At 41.8% G+C, this 20,935-nt stretch overlaps 1 protein-coding gene across 17 annotated transcripts in view; it reads left to right on the top strand.

Moving 5' to 3' along the window:
* The window catches only part of LIMCH1 (LIM and calponin homology domains 1), a 305,602-nt gene that overhangs the window by 234,411 nt on the left and 50,256 nt on the right, over nucleotides 1-20,935 (top strand). For all 17 annotated transcript variants that reach the window (XM_043544463.1, XM_043544457.1, XM_043544462.1 and 14 more), the window contains 3 exons: nucleotides 4,266-4,423; nucleotides 4,674-5,082; nucleotides 10,516-10,734. In XM_043544463.1, coding sequence (XP_043400398.1) covers nucleotides 4,266-4,423; nucleotides 4,674-5,082; nucleotides 10,516-10,734 — 786 coding nt within the window. The remainder of the gene's footprint in view (nucleotides 1-4,265; nucleotides 4,424-4,673; nucleotides 5,083-10,515; nucleotides 10,735-20,935) is intronic.

Below are 20,935 nucleotides of genomic sequence, written 5' to 3'. Positions count from 1 at the left end.
TCCTTGTCCCTCTTCAGGGACCCTTCTCACAAGCATCTGCTCGCTCAGAAGGTGCAGGGCCTTCTGCGGGTGGGAGACGTGGAGGAAGTCCCTCTGCGCTTGAGGGGGAAAGGGTTTTACTCCCACTATTGTTTTATCCCAAAAGCCAAGAGTAGTGGTGGTGGGTGGGTCTACACTCCATCCTCGACCTGCGGAGCCTCAACAAGTATCTCAAGAAGTTGAACTTCCGCGTGGTCTCCACATGGTCTCTTTGGCCTTCATCATTCCTTCCCTGGATCTGGGAGACTGGTTCGCTGCCCTCGATCTGAAAGATGCTTACTTTCACATATCGATGTTTCATGGACACAGACAGTTCCTATGTTTCGTAGTTGAGACCGCCCACTAGCAATTCGCACTGCTCCCTTTTGGCTTAGCAACAGTGCCAAGGGTGTTTACGAAATGCATGTTGGTGGTGGCAGCCTACCTGAGATATCGAGGTATCCAGATTTACCCATAACTCAATGACTGACTCATCAAGGGCCGATCCAGGTCCAGCGCAGCGTTGAGATGTTGCAAGCCACTTGTCAAACTCTGGGCCTGTCAATAAATGAACAAAAATCAACATTAATCCCGGTCCAACAGATAGAGTTTATTGGAGCAGTTCTCGACTCTACCCAAGCCAGAGCATTCCTGCCAGAGGCCAGGTTCAGGGCAATGTCAGATCTGATTGCCAGCATCATTGCCCATCTGCTCACCATTGCCCGGGTCTGTCTCAAGCTATTGGGGCACATGGCAGCATGCACGTACGTTGTTCGACATGCGAGATTCAGGCTGCCTCCTCTCCATGTGTGGCTGGCAACAGTCTACTCCCTGGCCAGACATTACCTAGACAAAGTCATCATGATCCCTCCATGGGTACCTACCTCTCTGAAATTGTGGTCTGACCTGATTCTGGTGTTGGAAGGTGTGCTATTCGCGAGCCCACAACCTATGGTCTCCCTGATTTCAGATGCGTCCAACTTCGGTTGGGGAGCGCATCTTGGTACGCTGTGGACTCAAGGGTTATGGCTTTGAAAGGAGCTTGCATTGCATATAAATGTCAGGGAGCTCAGAGCCATCTGTGTGGCTTGCAGTGTCTTCCTTTCCCAACTATCCGGTCGGGTGGTGCAAGTGTTGACGGACAACATGGCCTCCATGTTCTACGTCAACAGGTAGGGGGGAGCTTGATCGTCGGCTCTGCACGAGGAGGTCCTCTGTCTGTGGGACTTCTGCATCCAGCATGCAATCCAACTGGAAGTCTCGCACCTCCCCGTCGTCTGGAACGTGCTGGCGGATCACCTCAGGAGGTCGTCCTTCTCGCACCACAAGTGGTCCCTGCACTCGGAGGTTGTCAGAATGCTCTTCCAGAAGTGGGGAGCTCCCTGGGTGGACCTATTTGCCATCAGACAGAATAGAAAGTCTCATCAGTTTTGTTCTCTTCAAGGCCTTGGCAGAGGCTCACCGACCGACGCCTTTCTCCTGTCTTGGTCAGGGGACCTGACGTACGCCTTCCCACCAATTCTGCTCATCAGCAAAGTCCTCTCAAAAATCAAGAGGGGCAAGGCACAGGTCATTATGATTGCTCCAGGATGGCTTCACCAACATTGATTCAGCATGCTCATGGACCTGGCTGTTGCAGCCCCATGGCCACTTCCCAGCCACCCAGACCTACTCTCACAGGATCACGGTCGACTCCTGCACCCAAACCTTGTCTCTCTCCACCTCACAGCTTGGATGCTGCATGGCTGAATCCAGAGGAACAAGCCTGCTCTCTTGGAGAGCAGAAATCCCTCCACCAGAGCAACTTACCTGGCAAAGTGGAAGCATTTCTCCTGCTGGGTGTCAGAGCGGAATATCTCCCTGACCCAGTCATCTCTGCAGTCCATCCTGGATTACCTGCTTAACTTAAAGCACCAAGGTCTCACCTTCTCTTCGATCAAGGTGCACCTGGCTGCCATATTGGCCTTCCATCCTCACATCCACAGTAGATCGGTGTTCTCGCATGAGATGTCGATCAGATTCCTGCAAGGCCTTAAAAGACTCTTTTCCCCCGGTCCGGGACCCGGTTCTCCAGTGGAACCTCAACCTGGTCCTCTCCAGGCTCACAGGTCCTCCCTTTGAAACTATGGCTTCTTGTTCCCTTTCCCACTTGCCGTGGAAGGTTGCATTCCTTGTAGCTATTACCCCAGTGAGATGTGTCTCCAAAATTAAAGCCCATACACAGTATTTTACAAGGTCCAGTTGCGGCCCCATATGGCCTTCCTGACAAAGGTGGTGTCACACTTCCGTGTCAGCCAGGATATCTTCCTCCTGGTGTTCTGTCCAAAGCCTCACATGATCAATGAGGAGAGGCAGCTGCACACTCGGATGTCAGGCATGCCCTGGCATTCTACTTGGAACGCATCAAGTCCTTTCGCAGATTGACCCAGCTCTTTATCGCGATAGCTGACAGGATGAAGGGCCTTCTGGTATCCTCTTAGAGGATTTCGAATTGGATCACCACCTGCATCCGTACTTGTTACCAGTTGGTGCAGGCCGTGCCTCCACTGATGATGAAGGCTCACTCGACTTCAGCTGCCTTCCTGGTGCACATCCCTATCCAGGACATCTGCAGGGCTGAGACCTGCTCTTCAGTACACACGTTCACCACACATTACGCCATCACCCAGAAAGTCAGAGATGATGCTGGATTTGGCAGAGCTGTGTTGCAATCGACATATCCATGAACTTCTATTGGCTTCTGGTGGCTCTGCTTGGAAGTCACCTACAATGGAATGGACATGAGCAAGCGCTCAAAGAAAAGACAGTTACCTTTCGTAACTGGTGTTCTTTGAGATGTGTTGCTCAAGTCCATTCCATGACCTACCCTCCTTCCCCTCTGTCAGAGATCCGGCAAGAAGGAACTGAGGGAGTGGGGAGCTGGCGGCGCCCTTTATACCGGCACATATGCATGCCACTCCAGAGGGTGCCAGAGCCAATTCCCTATGGATACCACTGAGGGAGAAACTTCCGGCACTGGCGAGCACACACACCACAATGGAATGGACATGAGCAAAGCAACACGTCTCGAAGAACAATAGTTACGAAAGGTAACCATCTTTTCTGGACTAATGTGCCATTTAGAAAACTGTGTAGTTCATTAAATAATGTTTGAAACAAGTATCTGTGTAGTAATGCTGTTTTTCTTTTAAACTGTAATTTGTTAAAGATACTTGAAATATGTTCTGTACACTAATTTAGTAATGGTGTTAAACTAGTTGTCAGAGTGACCAATATGTCCTTCCTATTATTTATATATGAATATCAAGCTGTTTTCTTAAAATAAAATTTGGCTGTGTAACATTTGGCTGCAAAATGGTTTTACAGCTTTGGAACATTGCCTTACTGATTTTACATTGTTGATAACATTCTAGTACCTAATCTAGGGACAGATCTTCTTCCATAGTCCTCTGTGGCCACAAAAGGCTCTGAATTCATGAACCAAAGAGGATGCAAGGAACATATGACACAGGTTGTGTTCTGTGAGGTTTTTGCCACCCCAGCGCATGACTACTTTGTTCACAGTTAGTGAATCTTCAGAGTTGTGGATCTACTAACCAACTAATAGGTGGAAAAGTTGCAAAGCAACAAGGGAAGTTACTACCCTGAGGCTGCAACAGGGGGAGAACAGGCCCACTGACCTCTCGTGATACAGAAGGAGGATTTCATCCTCTTGAATTACTGTGATTTCCACCCTCCAACACTCACTCTATACCAAATCTGTTTATTCTTCATGCTGCAGTGACCAGGGTTTTCCCCATAGTCATTAGGATGAAGACTAAAGATGAATATGCTGATCTTTGGATAACTGGACTTCTCAATGCTTTCAGTTAATACAGTCCTGCAGCACCAGAAAGTCACAACAGGCCCATCACAAATTAAGATTAGTGACATGACCAATAGGGAAAAAATGAACTGGCAAAGATGTGGAAACTACAGTGAAACCCACTGACAGAAATAGTCAACCATTTTTTTCCCAATTTTTAAAAAATAATTTCTTTTATCACTTTTTTAAAATTAAGGATTGTTACACTGTTGGCCATTTAGGTATGTGAAATCAGTCTACAGCTGCAGTCATTCAGTTGTTGAGTAGTCAACTGTCGATTGAGGTGTTCAGCTGTGAGGCTTTTACTTAACCAAAAGCAGATAATTTCTGTGACGAGTGTTATAAAGCTCAGAATATGCATGTGTCTTCCCTTCTGGTATAGGATCTGGCACGATGGAAAAGTCGCAGAAGAAGCGCTTCACAAGACTTAATTAAAAAAGAAGCAGAGAGAAAAAAGATGGAAAGATTATTGAGTGGCAGTGATGGAACAAGTGAACGAAGGAAAAGCATCAAGACTTACAGAGAAATTGTGGAGGAGAAGTAGGTTGTTCTACGGAAGTGCAATTCCATATTTAAGAATACTGTGTGCTTCAAGTATTTTGTGTAGCTGTTGCTCTGCTTGTAGTGGGGACATCATGCCTGAGGAAAGAAATGAGCTACTCTTAAACAGTTACACATAATCACTGTAGTGTGGATTGTAGAGGAGAATTTGGCCCAAATTTCACCTCAGGCTTGATGCACATGGGTAATTCTCTCTGTATTAATCTTTCTTGTGTTGCCTCCCACACAGAGAGAGAAGAGAAAAGGAGCTGCATGAGGCCTACAAGAATGCCAGGTCACGTGAGGAGGCAGAGAGCATTCTCCAACAATACATTGAAAGGTTCACCATTAGCGAAGCTGTCCTTGAACACTTGGAGATGCCAAAAATTCTGGAAAGAAGCCATTCAGTGGAGCCAAATTCATCATCACCCCCGAAGGACCCAAATCCTATGAGATACTTACGGCAACAATCACTGCCTCCTCCAAAATACACTGCCACGATCGAAGCAACCATTGTTCCCATCAGCGAATCGGAAGCCAGTGTTTCAACAGGCCAAACATCTCCAAGCAAAACTGTTGTCTCCAAGGCTGTGCCTATGCTGACACCCAAGCCTTACGCACAACCCAAAAACACACAACAGGTCTTGAAAACATTTAAGGTAAGATGCCTTGCACTGGTCAAAATCAATTAAATGTCAAAGGAACAACAACATACGACACGTGAATTCATAAATGTGAAAGGCAATTTAGGATTAAGGCATATGGGAAGAAAAATAGCCATACATTACAAAATTCATCATTTTGTTTTTTTTGTGGTGAGAGAAAAACGAATGGGGGGTGTTGTCAGCTTTGCCTATTATTAAGGTTGCCTCACACTTGCATTATAAGACCCTGTATTCAGTTGCTTATAACTTTGTGAATCTTTAATCATTGAGACTGAAATTTTCCATGCCAGTTGTGTGCCTCAGGCTGAATTTTTTACCTCACTCTATTCAAACCCTGCTCTGAAGACAAACATATTAATTTCCTTATAAGCTTTTTTATGGCTTTTCTGTGGTGCTATACTGTCTGTGTGCTTCATGAATATTAATGGATTTATTTTCACACACCTTGTTGAGAGGGGGTATTATTATCCCCATTTTACAGATGGGGAACTGAGGCACAGAGAAATTTAAGGTAAAATATTCATTAATTCTGAATGCCCAAGGTGAGATGCTGAGGACCTGATTTTTCAGAGTTCTTCGAATTATAGAGCACTTTAAACGTTCAAAACACAGCTCCCATTGACTTCAGTTGCAACTGTGTGGGGTCAGCACTTCTGCAAATCAGACACCAGGGTCTCAAGTCAGACACCCAGAAAATGAGGAACACACAATGAGTGACCACTTGTGAAATGTTTGGTTTAAGTGACTTGCCCAGCATTACAGAGAAACTCTGTGGCAGTAGCAAGGACAGAATCCTGTTCTCCAGGGCAGCATTTACCTGAGTGAACCATAATGATTTATAATGGCTGGTGATTAGTATATAAAGCATTCTCCTATATAGGTTTTAAATTAACAAATGGAAAAAGAAAGAGACCTTAAAATACCGTTGAATGAGATCATCAATGCACAATTAAGGTTTTCTCCCCTAAACCCTCCTACTCTAATCCTAAATTAATTCCCTATAAATAAACAAAAATAAAAATAGTTCCTATCTCCCTTAATACACATGAGGTGTAATATGCTATCCAAGCAACCCCTTACCCTAAATTAGCATATTTCTTCCTTTCCTCTTCTTGCATGATGTCAGCTACCCTGGTGCTTGTCTTGTTGTACTCAGTATCCATTGTAATTTCTTTGGAACAGAGATTGTGTCTTTACTTCATGTATAAAGCAAAATACATTTCTATTATGCTAGATTAATATTTTATATCCTGAAATATATTTTTCTGGTGTTCACTGCCAGAGAGTTCATGTTGATTTGCTGAAATATAAAACTAGTAACTCAATTTTTCCTCAGTTGACTTGATCAGCTTCTTGAAGTTTGAATTTTACAGCTCTTATTGCATGACACATGGATCTTTCTCTGGCTTCTGATCCTGACTATTTTAAAAAATTCATAGAATGAAAATAAAGGGAAGAAGCAGGTATATATGGACAAACTGAAGAGAACGTGCGTAGTCTCCTCAGAGCTTAGCTGCTTACTTTATGCGGGACAGTGTGATCTATTTCAGTAAAAATTATCCAAAAAAGAATTGTTATACAATTGCTTTACCCTGTTTAAATTAAAACACTGATATATTTATGATGCTTTGCCATGATGACAGTGTGTTGACTAGCTCCAGATCAGGAGGAGGGGAATATGTTTGTTTAACTCTGCAACCAGGGCATCTGTTCTGATCATTCAAACATTTGCTTTCCCTCCCTGTGTAAATAGAGAAATGTTTTAGTCTAAACAGAGACATGAAAATGGATGGCTTAACTAGCCAGTATTTTTTCTGGCTTTTTTATTTTTAAAAGCTTTCATGACCTGTCTAGTAGATAATACAACAAAATCCCAGAGGACTTCTGGGTTCAAGACCTGCCAACATTTGTATTCAGAATTAAACTGTGAGTAATATTGACTTGGGCAGACAATGGAAGTGGTAGGAGAGTAGGAGAGGTTGTCTTTTTTTTTTTATTGCATCACGATAACATTTGACATACACACTAAAATCTGCTTTTCACCATTTAAGGTCATTTTTTGCAAGGTGCTAAGCACCTTCAACTCTCATTACTTTCCCTGGGAGTTGAGGGCACTGAGCATCTCACAAAAAATACCCACTCCCTGGCAGCGTTGGACCTTTAATGAATTTCCCTAATATACAGAGCAGAGCCTTGACTGATCACACAAACAGGAAAAGTCAGCAGAAAGTGCAGTTTGCTCTTGGTCCACAGTTGGTTGTGTATTCCAAATTGAGTTGCTATCCAGGAGGGTTCTACCCAGACTGTTGACTAAAAAAAGTAAACCAAGGGTAGCTGAATGGAGAAAGATTGAGAGGTGAGGGAAACTGTATGCCACTTTAAATGTTTCAGTGTATTGAAAAGACCTGTTCCCTGTCCTTCATGTTCTTTGCATCAATTTTGAATAGTACTCTAAAGCATAATGTTCCAAGGAATGGCTTGCATCTGAATTTGTACTTAAATTTTTTTGTATATAGTACTTGTAGATTAGCCATCTCAAAACATTTCACATGGCCCATTTACCCATCTCTTACGTGGCATTGATCTGTGTAATCTCTTTGCCAGCAGTAACAGCCTTTGTTGCCCAGAAGTCTAATTTTCCCTCAAACGCCTTTTCACTTTCTTCCCAGGACGCTCCTTATTCATGGATGGAGCTCCCTTTAAAAAAATCTGCAAAACCACTACATTATCCTCCTTCAAATCTCTCCTTAAAACTCAATTTGCCTTCATGCCTGCAAAACACTCAACTATAGCTAAGCAGCTGATGTGCTGTGACTGCTCCTTAATACGCTGATCATAACATCAACTCACTGTTACCTTGCACTTTCCCTGTCTACTGTATCCATCTGTTGTCTCATCATACTTAGCTTGTAAGTTCTGTAGGGCAGAGACCTTCACTATATGTACAGTGACTTACACAATGGGGCCCTGATCCTGACTGGACCCTTTAGGTACTACCCTAATTCAAAATCTAATAGTGATATTAATAAATATGAACTTTGTTTTTAAAAAGAAAAGGAGTACTTGTGGCACCTTAGAGACTAACCAGTTTATTTGAGCATGAGCTTTCGTGAGCTACAGCTCACTTCATCGGATGCATACTGTGGAAACTGCAGAAGACATTATATACACAAAGACCATGAAACAATACCTCCTCCCACCCCACTCTCCTGCTGGTAATAGCTTATCTAAGGTGATCATCAAGTTGGGCCATTTCCAGCACAAATCCAGGTTTTCTCACCCTCCGCCCCCCCACATGTTTTTAAAAAGTCATGAACTAAAGGAAAGTCAGTGACATGATTAAGCTAAAGAAGATGCGGTTAAAACTAGCTTGATCCCTAATTCATTGCTCCTCAGTGTAGGGTTATGAATGCTGGGAAAAGGGACCAAGATAGCTTGAACTGTGACTTCTTTGCCTTGAGAATGGAAATAGCTAACTCTTTTCTGATGTGTATTTTTAATAGCTATTGTCTGTTTGACATCTAGTGAGGAAAGCCACTCCTTTCTTCTAGTGACATATCTCCTTTCTTCTCTGGAGAGCAGAGGGGAAGCCCTCTCTGGTCCACCCCCCACCCCCCCCGGCCTATTGGGACTTTGTTTCCAAACCCTTGTTTGGTGTGGGGGGTGGAGAGGGGCTGACTTCAGGCTTGCTCCTTTATGAGTAGTAGGGCAAAGGAATACTCAGCTGAGTTCTGCTGCTTTTGACCTTTTAAACATAAAGCTACTGTGCTCCAGAGTGCACAGTCCACCTGGTATTAAGATGAGACTGGCTGATTCCATAGCAGTTCACTGGTATAGTTTGTAGATGCTTGAGCATTCTTGCCTCTCTGTGATGCTTTGCATAATAAAGGATTCAGTATAGGTATCCTTTAAAATTTGGTGCACTATCTTGAAAATGTACTGTGAAGACATATTTCCAAGTCATCCTCTTCGTTTAGAACTCTGCCTAAAATTTGCAGTTTACTGTGGATTTTTAATTATTTCATCACTTATGAATTATGATCGACTGAGGTCTTGAGGGTCACACCTCATTATTTTCTCTCTCTCTATCTCTCTCTCTTCTTTTGCTTTTATTGAAGCTTCCCCATCCCTAATATTCCCTGATTTTTCCTACTGACTGAGCGACCACGCTGATTTTGTCCTCTTTAAAAAACAACACTTTTTAGGTTAATGCCCACAAAAGTGTGTTTACAACTTATGGGGGAGAAAAAGTTTATCTTCTCCTCCTGGATTTCCTAGTGATCCTCTCTCCTGAGTGTCTGTATTTTTACTGTAAACTCTTCAGGGCAGGGACTGTCTTTCATTGTGTGCTAAACCATTGTTAGTACTATATAGATTCTTTATTATTTTATTAATGAAAAATACATGCCAACTTGATCTTAGAATCATAGAATATCAGGGTTGGAAGGGACCTCAGGAGGTCATCTAGTCCAACCCCCTGCTCAAAGCAGGACCAATCCCCAACTAAATCATCCCAGCCAGGGCTTTGTCAAGCCTGACCTTAAAAACTTCTAAGGAAGGAGATTCTACCACCTCCCTAGGTAATGAATTCCAGTGCTTTATCACCCTCCTAATGAAAAAGTTTTCCTAATATCCAACCTAAACCTCCCCCACTGCAACTTGAGACCATTACTCCTCGTTCTGTCATCTGCTGCCACTGAGAACAGTCTAGATCCATCCTCTTTGGAACCCCCTTTCAGGTAGTTGAAAGCAGCTATCAAATCCCCCCTCATTCTTCTCTTCCGCAGACTAAACAATCCCAGTTCCCTCAGCCTCTCCTCATAAGTCATGTATTCCAGTCCCCTAATCATTTTTGTTGCCCTCTGCTGGACGCTTTCCAATTTTTCCACATCCTTCTTGTAGTGTGGGGCCCAAAACTGGAGACACTACTCCAGATGAGGCCTCACCAATGTCGAATAGAGGGGAACGATCACATCCCTTGATCTGCTGGCAATGCCCCTACGTATACAGCTCAAAAGGCCGTTACTCTTCTTGGCAACAAGGGCACACTGTTGACTCATATCCAGCTTCTCGTCCACTGTCACCCCTAGGTCCTTTTCTGCAGTACTGCTGTCTAGCCATTTGGTTCCTTGTCTGTAGCGGTGCATGGGATTCTTTCGTCCTAAGTGCAGGACTCCGCACTTGTCCCTTGTTGAACCTCATCAGATTTTTTTTTGGCCCAATCCTCTAATTTGTTTAGGTCCTTCTGTATCCTATCCCTACCCTCCAGCATATCTACCACTCCTCCCAGTTTAGTGTCATCTGCAAACTTGCTGAGGGTGCAGTCCACACCATCCGCCAGATCATTAATGAAGATATTGAACAATATTGAAGATATTGATATCTTCTGTGTTATTTCCTCAGAAGTATTTATTTATTGTTCTGCAGGTAGATGGAAAAGTCTGTATGAATGGCGAAACCTTCAATGGACTTGAAGAGAAGGATAAAGAATGTACAACAGTGATATTTGCTCCTTCACTAAGAAGATCTCCAAAGTTTGAAGGGGTCAGAGAGGATGGATCTCTGGTGGAACTGAAGCAGGACACCACTAGCATTGAGCTCAGTTTAAAGAGGCCTGCCACTCACACTGTGCACAGAGAGCTGACAGTAAGAATAAAACAAACTCATCAGCTGTGTCTTCTCTGCATATTTTCTTTTGCATAATGGATTTAACCACTAGCTAATGGAAAGCCAAGGGGCTAAATTTGTTTTAATTCCAGAATCTGCCCAGGTCAGAAGCATTTATACTTCTTAAAATTTAGTGTTTCTGCTTTAGGAAGGTAAAGGAACTTTGCAGTTGGCTTTTGGTTTTGTAGACCATGCAACTGATAAGCGTGCTTTAAATCTGCTGGCATGTTTCATTATGTCCCATTGAGAGTGTGACTGTCTGTCCCAGCTATTGTGCAAATTTATTCAGCTCTTGTACTGATGTTAGCTGATTAGATCAGCAACATAATTAGAGTGTGTGAGGCATTATAATTAGTTGCAGTTCTCCAGATTCAAACAAGAGGATGTTAATGTTCGGTAATTTTTGCATTCAGATCGTCTCTATTCCTTGACCAAAAAGGGGATAAATTATTGAAATACATTGGGTCAGTTTGCTTCCCAACCACCTAAACAAAGAGACCAATTGTAACTTTTCGTCCCTCTTGCTATTTTGAGGGACAGGGCAGAAAACAATGGGAGCATATCACAGCAGGTCTCTAGGTGCTGCACAATGTAAAAATAAATAAATAAAGCAAGGACTGTCCTACATAAAAAGCACCAAAAATGAGTGTAAACAAATTGGGGGTTGGGAGAATCTGACCTTTCTCACCATGTACCAAAGATACAAAATCAAGAACACCACAAAAATAACAAAAGGTAGGAAAGGTGCTGTGCTACTTTTTCCTGAACTTCGTGGTATTGGCCAGACCCGCTATGCTGGGGATGGGGTTTTGATTCATCCCAGCTTCCTGGGATAGGAAAGCCTGCTTCATCCCCGGCTTGCATTCTTGGCAATGGACCCTCTTCTCTTAGTGCTGGTTCTGAACCCAACCATGAGGTCAGGAACAAGTGTGGGAAGCCAGATTATGTCAGGAGCACAGACCTGGGATTGTCAGAAGGAGCTGGTTTGGAGCCAAGAGTGGGTGATAACAGAAAGGCTGGCTGGTGGCAGAGTTAAGGTTGGTTGGGGAGTGATAATGAATTGGACCTACCTGGGGATGAGGATTACCACTATCCTAGAGAGGTTGAGGTGAGAATGTTTGATAGATACAGGGGCCTCATCTTCTAGGAGGGAGCAGCAGCTGAAAGGGAGTTAAAGGTATAATTATAGTCAGAAGAGTGATTATGTGAATAATGGCACCTGCTCCTGTTAGCACTGCAAGACCATATACCTATGGAAGAGTAAGCTGGTTACTATTCTGCCTTGGTCTTCACCTCCTACAGCGATGAAGGTGATGTGATATAGAAGTGTCTAAATTGATGTAGCTTGAAATTTTCTGTCTATCCAGTTTCTGTTTGCAGAATTGTATTGCCGGGGTAGTGATGATATAGAAGGAAGAACACAGCTTGACTTTTCAGATACCAGGTTGAGTTTGCTGCACTGACATTTACAAAACAACCTTTTGGTTTGTAAATTGAGTAAACATATGAGTCTTTGGAACAGAATAAATATGCACTCACACAATGCCATTTTTAGAGTTTCTTCTCACTAAAGTTTTTGTAATTCCACATTCATGATTGAATCAGCAATGTAATTAGATGGTATAAACCATTATTATTAGTCTTAGCTTTCCAGCGTCAAACAAAATAATGTTAGTATTCTGGTGTGTTGTGTGGTGTTTGGCATTTTTAGGTTTCAGAAATTCCCTGCTCCATTGCACAGCTATAATTGTAATAGATAATTTAGATGCAGTGGGGTGTAATGAATAGATAGATCATTTCTGATGTCAATTATAACAAGAACACCAGGTCTGTGTGTGGCACAGTGATAAACTAAGGTGTAAAATCACTGTCTTAATCATCTAAGGAACAGCTGAGAGGTATGAGGTCTGCTCTTTCAAGATTATGCAGCTTGGTTATCCTTGTCCAAGAGAGAAGTATCTTCAGTTAGGGTTTGCATACAGATGGCTTTTGTTTTAATTTGCTTCCCTGTCTTGCTAACTTTGGATCAGACTGAAATGGTACTTCTCATTTTTGTATTGCAGATTCGCTGAAAAAGAGTCAAGAGGGAGAGAGCAGACCTTTAGAATTTCTTATGGCCAGTGAAGCTAGTAGATGAAGGGGAAGGGAGCTATAGAGAATTACCAAAATGGCCTTCAAGATAAAAATTCACTCCTAAATAATGACATGATACATTATAATCCATTGCCACATAGAAACAAATGAAAATAAAATATTATAAGAGCAGAATCTACTAGCTTCACAATTCTTAAGGTTGAGGAAACTCTTCTGAAAGGAGAATCTCTTTTAAGGGACTACTAACATCATGAAAAAACTTCCTTCTGGTCTGAAACTTGACTGAAAAGATTTAATTCTGCTATGGTTGGCTTTTTATATAGCTTTAACAATTTGATTTAGCAGTTTATGAATCAGAAGGTTTACAAAAAAGTGTGGCAATGTCTGTTTTGTTTTGGATTTTGCCTGTTCAGTTCCAATAACTAAAACTTTTGAGATGCTATTGCCAAGTTGTAATTAAATCAATTTTCTTATTGTCCAGAAAAATGCACTTTTAAAAGAACTGCTTGTCTACTACGCTTTATAGAGCTGGAAGAAACTAGAGAGAAAATAATAAAACTTAACACTTGCATAGTACTTCCCATTTTCAAAGTGTTTTATAAACTTTAATTTATTCAAATAAAACTTTTGTGTGATAAATTATCTTCATTGTGTGAGTGAGACTATTGAAGTTGAGGAAGTTAAATGGCTTAGCTAAAATATCAGAAGGTGGCAGTGTAAAAACCTGGATTAGAATTTGGATTTTTTTTTTGGCTTTAATCCTATGTTTAGACAATTAGATTATGTTTTCCTCTTTTAAATCACAACGGTCTAGGAAAGGGACCTGGAGGAAAGGGGGAAACGTTTAATGAGACCTGATCTGAAGGACAGACAGTGTGTGGCAACTGCAGAGGAAATAAATAAGATGTTTTGATAGGTAACCTGGGGAATTTGGTTTTAAATGGAGGTAATAATGATTCCTCTGTACTAGGCCCTTATCAGACCTTATTTGGAATGTTCTCTACATTATTAATCACTGATTTTAAAGAATGGTGTCCAAAGGTTAGAAAGTGGACAGAGCAAGGTAACAAGACTAGTTTGAGAATGTGGAGGAAATATAGTGTGAGGAAAGGAAGTAAATAAATTGAACTTGGGGAAAAAAAGATGGCAGGAGACCTGTTTGTTGTTCAGGGTTGGGGAAACAGAGGGCTTACGTTTACATGTTCTAATCCTACTACACCTCTTTCATAATCCAAATATTTCTTTGTTCCTGTTTCCATGGCCACCAGAACTGGAATAAGGCATGAGCATGACAGGCCTGTTCCTAGGACCTTAGCTTCTGGAGTCATGTGATCACATCAGAATCTCATCTTTCCTATGACTTTCCCCCCACCCACCCCGCCATCCCCTTGATCTTGGAGAAAAGTTTGAAAACATGAACCAAGTGTAAATCAATGCAATGATGTCTGCCTGAGTCTGCAGACAGCCTGAAATAATAGCCCCAAGAGGGGTGAACTTCCCCATGCATCTCAATTGGGAGTTAATTATATGCAAATTAGTATGGCGTGGTGGTAGCCTCCTACATCATGCCAGCAAAGGACTGTGGATGAGTGGACAGAGAAAAGTCTAATATGCTTGGCTTGTGCACCAAAAAGATATTGAAGCTGATGAGCTAAGTACTAAGTGTTATCCCCCTCTGCACTGTCTTTTCGGGAGAAAGAAGGGTCTTCTGCTGCTCCTGAAGGAAGGGGGGCTGTCCCTGCTGCTCTTCCTGGGGGGAAAAGAGGGTCCCATGCTGCAGTCTCTACCACCAACACTTCAAGTAGACGGCAGGGCCACAGCACAGGGATGGAGCCACATGGGAACCCATGTCATCATATTCCTAGGGCATAGATTGCCTTAATGTGGTCTGATTGACACTACCTGGCTGACTTACAGTGAACTGGAGTCACTAGCAAAAGGAGCTACTAGAAGTTTCTGAGAGCACAGCTTGTGTGTATGTAGAGGGAAGTGGCAAGGGGAATAGGATGGGAAATCAAAATGGTGTTAATAGAGATTGTCAAGATTTATATTTAAAATGAGTATAAAGCACAGGTGTTTTCATGGTAGAGGAGACTACGGACTGGATTTCTGTGATGAAGTAGTAACAAAGCATGGATCTGCAAGTATGTAGGCTCAAGATTTTGTAAGACTCCTTTCTAGCTAATTAATGGTGGTTCTGGAATGCCAAGGCAGCAGCTCACCCACTCCTACTCCTTGTAGAAGATGATCGGTGTGGTATATAGTTCCCAAAAAGAAGGGGAGCCACTTTCTGTGCGCCTGATTCAGCACAATATTACTTAGTTTCTGCACTCTGGAAATGAATTGTGGTCCCCTTATTTGAAGTCTGGTCCTAATGCGCATTGGAATATGGGGGAAAGAGAGGCAGAAAAGTAGCCAAGAGGAGGTAGTGGACTGGGGAAAGAAAGAATTCTTTCCTGGGAAAAAATTTCAAATATATAAATTTATAAAAAATATAAAATCAAACATATTTTTAAAGCATTGAAATTATTCCATTCACTTGCCGTTCACTGATTTTTTTGTTTTGGGGTTGGGTTTTTTTTTTGTTTTTTTTTTTTTGGTTTTGCTTTTACTTTCAGTCAAGTGAGTTAGGGCTTTTGGTCTATTTCTGCCACTCCCCAAACTTTGAATAAGGCAGCATTTTTTTTCTGGAGGCAGCGCTTCTGTCTGCCAACAATAGGTGCTGTTTCTAGTGGGATGGGTTTTCTCTCATCTTCTTACTTTCCCAAGGTCCTTGTTGACTTTTCTCTCAATTGTCAGTTTCAGTCACCTCCTCTGCTTGCGTTTTTTGTTATGTTCCCGTGTGAGTTTTGGCCTCTTTTCCCCTTTTCCCTTCTTATTATTGGTCCCCTGGTGTTTGCGTTCACTTGTCAAATAGACTAGTCCTGTCTTCTCTTTGCCTGGCATGTTTTCCTTTGATGCTCCATAGTGTTGTGCTAAAGCGGATCAGGTGGCCCAAGGCATCATTTACAATAGAGGAAGATGCTCTGCATTTAGTATGCTGCTTTCTTGCCCAAACATGCAGAAGAGTTTAGTCAAGCTTCACCATATCATAGACCAATACAATCTTGTCTTTGTGGGTTTTTAGAGGCATGGATGGTCCCTTTATGAGTTTTCCAGTCATGTCCTAGCTCAGATCCAGGCATCGTTCCAACAAAATAATTGAGAGGGAAAAAGAGAGACATACGCGGTACTGGTAACAACCTGCAATGGGAGACTCATTTGGGGTGTACATGGCCACTGTCTAGACTATTTTGTAGATGCAGAAAATTACAGCACCAGTCCTGGCAGCCATTGGAAAGGAATGGATCTCCCCCACCAGAAGTATAGTAGAGAGAAATATTTCTAAGCATGTCTGTCTGCTTGTGTCTGGTATATATGTGGAATTGTTAGGTAGATCGCTATTCCTTAAACCTGAACACATCTTTCTCCAGTTAGTATTGAAAGGGCTGGTAATTCTGTAGTCTAGTTATTCAGCAAGCTGATATCTTTACTAGCCTGTGATCCAGCTGAAGATCTTAAAATGCTCTCTAAACATGAATAGAGTAAGCCTTAAAACACTCCTGTGAGGAATAGTATGTGCGGCATATCTCTAATTTACAGCTGGAGAAACTGAAGCAGAGGCCAAAAGATTAACTAGCCCAAGATAACATGGTGTGTCAGTGACAATGCCAGGAATAGAACCAGGATCGCCTGTTTCCAAGTCCCAGGCTTTAGCTGTTATTAGATCAAGGTTCCTCTCCATTATTAATGGTAAATCCTCACAAACAATGAGCAAATTGTAGCCTTAGTTCTTAAAATTAAAAATTAGAGAAGGCCCAAAAATACCATTTTTAATTTTAAAATTATATTTATATGGATTTGAATGAAATAAGATTAATCTGTCTGTAAGTAACATCATTGTCTTTAAACTGCCCTCTTCTATGGCTATCTGAGAATGGTTAACTTGCATGTAGCTCTATTTGAGGTTGTGAAGTGAAGAGGTAGAAAAAAATTCAAGATTTAAATAGCAAACTAAAAAGAAATTTACCGCCACTGCCATAGGTATTCTGTTAGTTTCCCCTCCCTGTTTGTGTGGCACAAAGGAAACACAAAAAGAACAGGAGTACTTGTGGCACCTTAGAGACTAACAACTTTATTTGAGCATAAGCTTCTGTGGGCTACAGCCCACTTCATCGGATGCATAGAATGGAACATATAGTAAGAAGATATTTATACATACAGAGAACATGAAAAGGTGGAAGTACCCATACCAACTGTAAGAGGCTAATTAATTAAGAGGAGCTATTATCAGAAGGGGAAAAAAAACTTTTGAAGTGATCATCAAGATGGCCCATTTCGGACAGTTGACACGAAGGTGTGTGAGGATACTTAACATGGGGAAATTCAATTAGTGTAATGACCGAGCCATTCCCAGTCTCTGTTTGAACCTAAGTTAATGGTATCTAGTTTGCATATTAATTCAAGTTCAGCAGCTTCTCGTTGGAGTCTGTTTTTGAAGCTTTTCTGTTGCAAAATTGCCACCTTTCAGTCTGTCACTGAGTGATTGGAGAGATTGAAGTGTTCTCCTACTGGTTTTTGAATGTTATGATTCCTAATGTCAGATTTGAGTCCGTTTATTCTTTTGCGTAGAGACTGTCCGGTTTGGCCAATGTACATGGAAGAGGGGCATTGCTGGCACATGATGGCATATATCACATTGGTAAATGTGCAGGTGAATGAGCCGCTGATGGCGTGGGCTGATGTGATTAGGTCCTATGATGGTGCCACTTGAATAGATATGTGGACAGAGTTGGCATTGGGCTTTGTTGCAAGGATAGGTTCCTGGGTTAGTTTTTTTGGTGTGTGGTTGCTGGTGAGTATTTGCTTCAGGTTGGGGGGCTGTCTGTAAGCGACGACTAGTCTGTCTCCCAAGATCTATGAGAGTGAGGGATCATCTTTCAGGATAGGTTGTAGATCTTTGATGATGCGCTGGAGGGGTTTTAGTTGGGGGCTGAAGGTGACGGCTAGTGGCCTTCTGTTATTTTCTTTGTTGGGCCTGTCCTGTAGTAGGTGACTTCTGGGTACTCTTCTGGCTTTGTCAATCTCTTTTTTTCACTTCAGCAGGTGGGTATTGTAGTTTTAAGAATGCTTGATAGAGATCTTGTAGGTGTTTCTCTGTCTGAGGGATTGGAGCAAATGCGGTTGTATCTTAGAGCTTGGCTGTAAACAATGGATCGTGTGGTGTGTCCAGGATGGAAGCTGGAGGCATGTAGGTAAGTATAACGGTCAGTAGGTTTCTTGTATAGAGTGGTGTTTATGTGACCATCGTTTATTAGCACAGTAGTGTCTAGGAAATGGACTGTTTGTGTGGACTGGTCTTGGCTGAGGTTCATGGTGGGATGGAAATTGTTGAAATCATGGTGGAATTCCTCAAGGGCTTCTTTTCCATGGGTCCAGATAATGAAGATGTCGTCAACGTAGCACAAGTAGAGTAGGGGCATTAGGGGACGAGAGATAAGGAAGTGGCGTTCTACGTCAGCCATAAAATGTTGGCCAACTGTGGGGCCACGCGGGTACCCATAGCAGTGCCGCTGACTTGAAGGTATATATTGTCCCCAAATGTGAAATAGTTGTGGGTGAGGACAAAATCACAAAGTTCAGCCACCAGGTTTGCCGTGGCATCATCGGGGATACTGTTCCTGACGGCTAGTAGTCCATCTTTGTGTGGAATGTTGGTGTAGAGGGCTTCTACATCCATAGTGGCCAGGATGGTGTTTTCTGGAAGATCACTGATGGATTGTAGTTTCTTCAGGAAGTCAGTGGTGTCTCGAAGATAGCTGGGAGTGCTGGTAGCGTAGGAAACAGTTTTTCCATCCAAGTAACACTCATTCTCTCTTTATGAAAATGAAATTGTTGAGCTCAGATTAAGGAGATATGGTGGATTATTAGACTAACTGCTGGAGAACAGAGTTGAATTCTGACTTATACAGATGTGGGGATAGGATGGGACCAGAAATCCTCTTTGTGACTCATCATGAAAAGCACATGCAGAATTTGCACAACTCTGCAGAACTGACAGTTATTATGCAAATCACATATCTCCAGCTGACGGTGTCCCCTAAAATTATTCTGTGTGATTTGGAAGAAGAAATGCCTATGTTTGGGTTTCCTTGGTGGTTTCCCATCCAGTGACTGATCCTAGGTGGTAATATCTGACTTGATTAGAGCACTGGGTGGCTGCAAGTAAAAGAGGCTCAGGATTTAGAAAAGCAGGGATGTCACAGCAGTGTTATAGCAATGGTGCTGAACTGTCATGGCATGCAAGGCACCTACCTATGTTAGACCCTGCTCATGTCATTGTTTCCTGCTCAATTTCATTAGTACTATGAAAGCTTTGTTTTGATTAAAATCCTGCAATGTATGTATTTTAAGGATGTGCTTTTAAGGTTTGACAAAGCTGTCAGAATTCCATTTGGAACATAAATATATGTTTAAAACTGCAGTCATAGTAGGATAAAAGCATTTGAGCTAATACTAGCTTTATTGCTATTGAGATCCACTGCAGCTAACTCATTTAGAGTTCAATTTTCAGTAAAACCCATTGCTTTTTAATACTCCTGGATATTTCTTTAGAATATCTCTGCATTCTTGTTGGCTCCAGCTAGCTTGTTTTGCTGCATTTCATTAAATTTGCAATATTGGTATTTTAATTGCCATTGTGCACTAGCAGGAGTAAGTTAATATGTAGTTTGAGTTAATTTATATTAGGAATAAATAAAACTGTACTGTAACTTTTTTTGATTTTAGATTCTCCCAGTAGCTTAGTCAATAAGATTCTTTCCTGGATTTGGTTAGGTAAACTCTAGTGGATTCATATGTTTTTTACTCTCTCACAAACAAATGTTTCTGCTATGGGGACAAGTGATATGGTTAGTTGTTGCTGACCAATATGGCCACAGATAAAAGCATACATGGGTTGAAATCCTATTTAGCCAGATAGTAGTCCTGTCTGTCACAAGGAGAAAATGAATTAGTTTATTTTAGTCACTAATGGACATTTATTAACCAGTTGCTCAATTCTCTTCATGAAATGTATGACTTGGTTAAGCAGGACTGAGGAGTTGGCTAGCTCATACTATGACTGGCTCGTTCACAACTGCAAATTAAGCTAAAATATAAAATAGCTTTCCAGCCTCATCCAGAACTTTTTAACTCAAGGGTGACTAACTTTAACTACTGTACTGTTTTAACTACTGTTTAACTATATGTACATGCAGACATAGTGTAAAAACCTTATTACTTGCTGAATGAATTCACCTGCCTTTGAGAACTCTGCTGGAACAAAATCATCATTCCAATGCACAAGTAGGGTGCAGAGATGCAGCATGCCCCAGGTACAGTGGCTAATGGAGTCAGCCCCTCTATGCCTCCTCTGGGAGGGGTTTTTTGTCACTGGCTTGGAATAAATACTTGCCCAGTGGCCTCTCTTCGTGTGCATCTACAGTGACTCCTTCCTGTGCTGGCCTATTCAGGGCCTGCTTTGAGGCCATCCTGCATGGCAATTTTGCCAACCCACATTTGACTAAAGTTGTGTGTAAATGGTGCAGAGAGCATTGCCTAGATGGTACCCATTGAAAGATAAATGAAAACCATGTCTTTCTTGAGAATTAGTTATAAATTTTCACATTCAGGTCAAAATACACTGTATAGAATACTACTTTAGATACAGTGGAATATATTGGCATATTTTAAGATTGCTTCAGTTTCATACCGAGTGACAACATGGAATGGCTTATGATAAAAATGTTTGTCATATGTATGAAATATGGCATAATATACAGCATAAAGGGAGGGACATTAATTGTGTTAATGATTCAAGAATTTCTAATACAAGATGCAGTGTCCATGTGAAAAAAATACAGTAACATAATAGTGAAATACCTTAAATTATTTAGCATCATACAGAGTGTCAGAAATACAGGGTTTCTTTCCATTGAACTCAACTAGTAGTATGTATCTTCTTTTTTTTCTAAAACATCTTTCAATTTGCAGTATTATTTAGCTT

Source organism: Chelonia mydas, chromosome 4, assembly GCF_015237465.2.
Source record: "Chelonia mydas isolate rCheMyd1 chromosome 4, rCheMyd1.pri.v2, whole genome shotgun sequence".
Lineage (NCBI taxonomy): Eukaryota > Metazoa > Chordata > Testudines > Cheloniidae > Chelonia > Chelonia mydas.
This window is presented reverse-complemented; position numbering and strand designations above follow the sequence as displayed.